General features: G+C 38.1%; 1 protein-coding gene across 1 annotated transcript; it reads left to right on the forward strand.

Annotated features, from left to right (window-relative positions):
- On the forward strand, window positions 1-7,045 carry LOC109855649 (DDB1- and CUL4-associated factor 12). The gene is made up of 6 exons (XM_020430115.1): window positions 1-300; window positions 399-854; window positions 954-1,184; window positions 1,278-1,562; window positions 1,670-1,835; window positions 2,068-7,045. Exons 1-6 carry the CDS (start codon window positions 215-217, stop codon window positions 2,221-2,223), a joined length of 1,380 nt encoding a protein of 459 aa, XP_020285704.1. The 5' UTR covers window positions 1-214; the 3' UTR covers window positions 2,224-7,045.
- The last annotated feature ends 162 nt before the right edge of the window (window positions 7,046-7,207 follow it).

A 7,207-nucleotide genomic window follows, 5' to 3' on the forward strand; every position in this document is an offset into this window, starting at 1 on the left:
TAGTTTGCACAAAAGATTGTGTAGAGAAACGAGAAATATTGTTTACAATTTGAGTGTGTGTTGTGATATATTGGTTTTTCTCTGATCTGATACATCAACCGTGATATCCTAACGTTCTCGCTAAGACTTTCCTATTCTCGCTGACATAATACTTGGTGTTCCTTGCAAGTTGCCTGAATTTTGTAAAGTCTGTTGTTACTTCTTAATCGTAATAATGGCTGAGACACAACGAATGACCGTGTACGGAAGATTCGCCCCGTGCGCCAGTTTTAGCAGATTGGAGGAACGTCGGGCGAAGAGGTAATCAAAATTATTACGCGAGAGTTTATTGAATTCCGAAAGATATCTTTGCGTTCAAAAAATTATCGAAAATTCTCTCGTTCAATTCCTCGTTTCAGATTGGCGTTGCGACACGAGAGGAATCGCAAGCCGGACAAGCCGGACGACTTCGTGTGCTACGAGTCGAGCGACGATGAGAGCGAGACCGTCATTGAGGGCAAGCAATTTCTACGAACGTCTTTCAACTTCGTGGATTATGTGCGTGCTCGTGAGACGCATACTCGCGAAGTGCGTAAGATCAACCAGGAATACGGCTCCCGGCACATATTGACGCACGATCTATTCAAGGAATATTCCGTTAGTCTGAATAACATGAACAAAGTGTTTTGCTCGCAATGGTTGAGCGACCGACAAGTGGTGTTCGGCACCAAATGCAACAAACTCATGGTCTACGACGTTGCAACGCAGAAGCTCGATCAGATACCATCTCTTCACGGAAGACAGCCCAGTCCGGGCAACAACGTTATACCCGAGCAACAATGCGGTATTCATTCTGTTCAGATCAATCCTTCGAGGTAATTTATCCCCCACGGTGTGTTTTTTTTTTTTTTTTTGTTTTTTTCTGGACAAAGAAAACTAGCAGAGACATTAATCCATCATTTTTTCTCTTGTAGAACACTTTTATCTACCGGAGCGAGAAATAGTAACGAAATAGCGATATACAGATTACCGACTTTGGATCCGGTTTGCGTCGGCGAGAGCGGCCACAGGGATTGGGTGTTTGACATGTGCTGGTTGGACGATGAATTTCTAGTATCGGGTTCGAGAGATACGAAAATGGCACTGTGGCGTATTGACAGCGATCTCGCTGAATCTCCCGACAAAGCGGACGTGCCTACGCATAGGTAAATTCTGACTGAACGTTTGTCACATATTATTTAAATGTTTTAATTTATAAATATATATGTATTGAAGCTTCTCTGATTCCCGGTTCTCAGGTTGATCCAGCCTGTCTGTGTGAAGGAATGCAAATCCGCGCAGAAAGTACGGGCGTTAGCATTCAACAAAGCGTACAAGGAAATCGCCGCGTTGACACTCAATAATTTTATACATATCTGGTCGGCCGAGTCCTTCAAACAGAAAATATCTAGAAAGCTGCCGGCTTGTCAGGAGAACGTCTGCATTGCCGTGCAGGACGATGGTGTCTACGCGATCGGCTGCAGATCGTACACTCTACTTCTGGACGCGCGCACTTTGCAACCAGTCAAAAAAATACCATCAAGGTACAAAAACAAACGTTTTTCCTTTTTCTGTCTCTCTCTTTCTTTTCTTTTCGAGACGCGTTTCAACATCACTCTTAACAACATAAATATATATTTTTTTAATACAGGTATAGCGGTTGCGGGATTAGATCAGCCAGTTTCCAAGGATCCGTTTTAACCATAGGAACTGGACTAGGAATGCTTATGTTTTACGACGTTAGAGCTCAAAAATATCTAGAATCTTCTATAAATTCCAATAGAACTGTTGTATTAAAGGCTTCAAAGGGATATGTGGTAAGTTTTGTTGTTATCATCATTTAAAGTGACTTACATATGAAAAAGTAAGGTAACAGCGTCCCAAATTGTTGAATCTTAAATTCGCTGTTCTCTCTCTCTCTCTCTCTCGTGGATTTCTTCACGAATAAGCCCAATATAAAGTATATTTTTTATTTTCGTGTATTTTCATGGAAGAGTTAATATATTTATCCTCCTTCCTCCCTCCCTCTCTCCCTCCTGTGAAATATAGTTTCCAGATGAAGAGTATATAGACGGATTCCAAAACGTAAAGTACACTCCCGCCATTTACACACACTGTTACGACGCATCGGGTACCCGTTTGTTTACGGCGGGAGGTCCGTTACCAGCGAATCTATACGGCAATTACGCAGGATTATGGCAATGAAGATTTAAGCTTAAGCAAATTAAGACTAGTACGATGAATTGAATGCTTGGTCGTGAGAGAAATAGAAATAGAAATTTGACCATCAGATTTGAAAATAATCTCAGACTTTAGAAAGTTGCTCTCAATTCATTGAGTTTGGCTTGATTTGATGACTCTCAAATATTTTCTCTCGTGAAACTTTGATACTCAAAATTTAGAGAAATCATATCAAAATTAATAAACAAGTTTTACATTTCAGAAAACCATACACATGAAATCTGAGATAATATACAAAAGAAAAAGATTGAATTTGAAAGATTGAAACCATCATTGGAAATTACGTACACGTAACTTTTCCAAGTTTTTGTTTCAACGTAGATTTTAACTAGGTAAAGATAAACTACGACAGTGCAATTATTTATGCGCGAGAGACGTCTACGTGTATGAACAAAGGAAAAACACTTTGTTTTTACAACGGTACTGTTTCTCGCGCAAAAATCACACAAATAAGTTGTAAAAGACTTGTTACATTTCTATTTCTTTGTACATCGTTGCAGAAAGTTTATCACCAATGTGTGGCCGAAATACTACGTATTTGGAGTAACACAAAAGCAGCGATTTTTCTTTACTCAGAATAAGTTTATATTTTGGCCACGGTAGTAAATTTCTGTGAGGATCAGCGTGTGTGTATGTGTGGACATTTGATGTAATAATATATGTAATAATTATATATTAAGTAATATATTTATGTTGTTACAAGCGAAATTGTGATTCGTAATTTCTGCATGCAAACGTAATGTAACGTGTGAGGTAACGCTCGGCAATATTTTTTTGTTTTTTTTTTGTTTTTTTTTATCCGAGTGTAAAACAACGTGTACGTGTTATTTGTATGCATGACGTTACGATTTTCAGAATATAGTTGTAGGAAAAACAAAAAAAAAAAACAATTGGCAGACACGCGAGTAGCACAAAAATCTTCTCCGAATAACTTTTATCTAATTGAATCGAGTGAAACGTGTGTAATCCTGTATGCCAGATCTCTTTTAGGACAGATTAAAAAATTGATAAGCTTGAGCGGAAGTTAGAAAAAAAAAAAAAAAAGACAATTTTCACTTACTCGTAAGATGTTACGTTGCGTAGTTGTAATGAATATTACATGTTATCACGACGACAGATGAGCGAAAGATTATAGAGAACGGGATTGTCAACGAAACATTAAGAATAGTGATGAATATACGATATATATATAAGTCTTACCAAATACAAAACTATTATAATACAATTAAACTACTGGCCTGAAAAAAAAGCATGCAGTACATTTTTAAATAAAATAAAAACAAAAAAAAAGTACCATTATTTTAGAGCGTAATACAATACCGATAATGCAATTTTTACGCATTACTGTGTTCTCACGTACTATAACGCAAGATGATTCAGACTACGCCGTTCGGAGTTGGATTTTATCTCGCGACAATCGCCCATCTCTTGGACATGGAAAAACGTTGCGTTTGAAATGATCATATTAGCCGAGAGAGAATGAAGACAACGGGACTGTTCTAAAACTCGGTAGCACGATAATTCTAGAAATATTCCCTTCAAACATCTCCGAGAAACACTTCGTATTTGTTCGTATCGCAGAACTTTAACTCGAAGTAGCAATCACTTTTTTCAAGTTTAACCGAAGTTGGGTTTGACAAATGTAATAATATCCGGCTGTTCAAGTTTGACACCAAGCTCGTTTGCCAAACCGCGTCGTATTTTCTCATTCGTCACGCGGCCACGCGTTTGGCAACGCGTTTAGAGAATAACGGACGACACGCGCATTTCATCAATAAACCGGGAATGTAAAAGGCACGCGCGATCTGTGATTGCATATAAATGCCGCGTGCAGTATCGAGAGAGCATTTGTTTCTTAGTTTATATATAAACACACACGCTATATAAACGTGTACATATACGTGTATACACGTATATTTAACGCGTATTGCAAATCAGAGACTTCGGATTGACTTCTTTACCTCCTCGGAAATTTGTGTATTTTGCGATCGATCGATCGGTTTTATTCGATTTTACACTCTTCCCCGACGTCTTCGACTTGCAGCGCTCGAACGTATCTATTACATGTACAATCGGGGGCGCATACGTTCTTCATCTATGTACGAGGTTGCATCAAAATAATGCTCTTTATTGTCTAAAGTACTGTTGATGCAACTTCATGCGGCACATGTCCGTGTATACGCCCTCGAGTGTACAAGATGTCGGGAAACTTTTAACACGATCAATGGGTGAAGATAGATTGGATCAACCTGACCCAATAAAAGTCACTTATTTTGCAAAATTCGCGATATTGAATCATTAATTAAGTAATTTGGGCCAGTGATCGCGTAGTGGTTCAAAATCTGGGCGTGTGTAATTTTCACAGTTGTAAGGAAAACTACTTTCTCTCTAAATGTCCTAACAACCAGAGGGAGAGCAAACGAGCGAATGTCATGTGTGACACAGACTTCTTGCGATCACAGCTAATTGTTGCAAATAAAAATCACACACCCCGAAATAGAGCCACTTTTCACACGCTCGTTGGCTCGCATTACTTAATTAATAGCTCAATAAATATTCAGCGAATTTAACAAAAATGACTTTTCCGATTCAGATTAACGCAATTTATCTTCACGCTTCGACTGTGTCACAATTTCTCAGACACTCTGTATAACACGCTAACATCTCCGCATCTCGTCTCTCACCGATTGTATATCTTATAACGATTAAATATTTTATAGTCGATACGGAGTCCGACGAATTTCGGTCGAACAAGCTCAAACACGATTCAGGAAGTAATAGAAGAACTCGCGACCTTAGGGTACACACACTAGCGGTATGCTTAGACAAAATAAGAGCTCTCATCTCACATTGGACGTCACGTCAGTCATCAGTCATCGCGCGCGCGATGAATCACATCGTGAATGCCGCTCTCTTCCCCATTGCATTGAGGCGCGTTTCAGCGTCGGAATGTACGTGGCCATTACACGCATCATTCGTTCACGAAACGCGAAGAGATTGTCCCCAACGATTGAACCGTCGTTGAAATTTATATCATAACGGAAGATGAAGAAGTGTATGTTAGGGAAAAATATTATTATATCGACAACAGACTCTCGCGCAGATTGAGTTGTTAAACATTTATATATATAAAATATATATATATATACATACTTATGGAGTCTCACACGCGATACTGCATAAGCTAGATAAATGTGTGCATTATAATCCGATAGCTCTTGTGTAGTCTCTCACACGCTCATCTCCACGTAAAAAAAAAAAAAATAAAACAAAAAAACCGATTCGATACGCGTGCACGACGTGAGAGAAGCCACATTTGTTTTTTGCCAAAAAAAAAAAAAAAAAGAAAAAAAGAGGTAGAGAGAAGATTCATCACACTACTAAAGCATCTACTAGCGTTATCACAGAGAATAGTGTGCAAACATCTACACATAGCGTATCTCTCTCATGCGTCTTCGCGACATGTATCTGCGATACTTGCGAATGGGTTTTAAGTTCAAAATGTTCAAATCGCGCGTAAGGGAATTCACGCAATTCATCAGAGCATGAGCAAAAAAAAAAAGTAATTTTACATCTGAATTTGATGTGTTTTTTCACCGAAACACGTTCCGATAGCCTATTTTTATAAAACAAAGCAATAGTTGACGAGTAGCTTCTCGAGATCTTTCTTGGCATCGTTTCACGCTCAGATCGCAAAATCGAAAGATGTACATTAGAACGAGAATTCAAACCGCTGCCACACTTACATTACGTAGTAGCGATTTATCAGAAAAAAAAAAAAAAAAAAATAAGTCAAATATAAAATGCAATAATAATAACAGAGAGAACGAGCGTGACAATTTTATATTTTAGACATATAATATAGAGCAACACGTGTGTACATAACATTCTCGACGGCAGTGCGTTTCGCGTCTCTTTGGGTTCGTCTCATATCGTCTCAGTGTGTAAAATCCATTCTATCAGGTGGCAGGGGTTTGAAATGTAATACAAACTTTTTTGGTAATTTATTACGGCGAAACTTTGCATGTGCAATTCAACGGAATGGTGAACAAGGCAAACAAAAACAAAATAAAACTATATCGTTGTAACTTTATATATGTGCGACTTCGTATACACATCTATGTAAATAAATATTACAAGTTCTTGAGACTGACACGTCGTCGTTTACCTTCTCCTTCCGTCTTTTTTTTTTTTTTTTTTTTTGTCTCTCTTTCTCTCTTCCTCTCGGGATGTGACAACAAACGCGCGTGATTGTGTTTGTTAATAATTTATTTGACGACATGGTACCAATACACATTTCTCAATATTGACAATCGTCACTAACAACGTGTAAAGTAGAGATGTATATACCGCGTACAAAAGGCGCAAAATGTTGATAAAGTTATTTCTCTTTTTGTTTTTCTCCTTGCGATTTAACAATATCCCGCGCGCTGATAATTTCATCGGGATCAAATTCGCAATCAAATCAGATATGTAGGAAATTGGTTCTCCTTTTTTCTTTTTTTTAATCGAGTGATATTGTAAAAAACGTGTATACGTACGTATGTACATATAAGCGATAGCGTTAATAGTGGATTGTGTCGACCGCACACGTTTCATGATATTTTTTCGCAACGTGTGCGCGTGTGTGTGTGTGCGCGCGCGCTACTATTTACGCGTGTCAATGTTGCTACACTGTGCACAGGCACGGTACAAAAGTAATATCCTCAGTAGTTTTATTGAGAAAATTTGCGGTTTTCACAAAACGAAACTACAAAATCCTACTCCGTTACGACGTGATAAAAACTCGAACTTATACACGTACAAAACATCCGAGAGTTTCTTTTCATTTTCTTTGAATATTTATGAAACTCTCTAACTTTTACAAACTGCGTATATAATAAACAATAAAAACCTCGCGTCCAAATCAATCTTCTTCGGCGATAAAACTTTTACCTTAAAACCGCTC

Source organism: Pseudomyrmex gracilis, unplaced genomic scaffold (assembly GCF_002006095.1).
Source record: "Pseudomyrmex gracilis isolate BER0280 unplaced genomic scaffold, ASM200609v1 scaffold_94, whole genome shotgun sequence".
Classification (NCBI taxonomy): Eukaryota; Metazoa; Arthropoda; class Insecta; order Hymenoptera; family Formicidae; genus Pseudomyrmex; species Pseudomyrmex gracilis.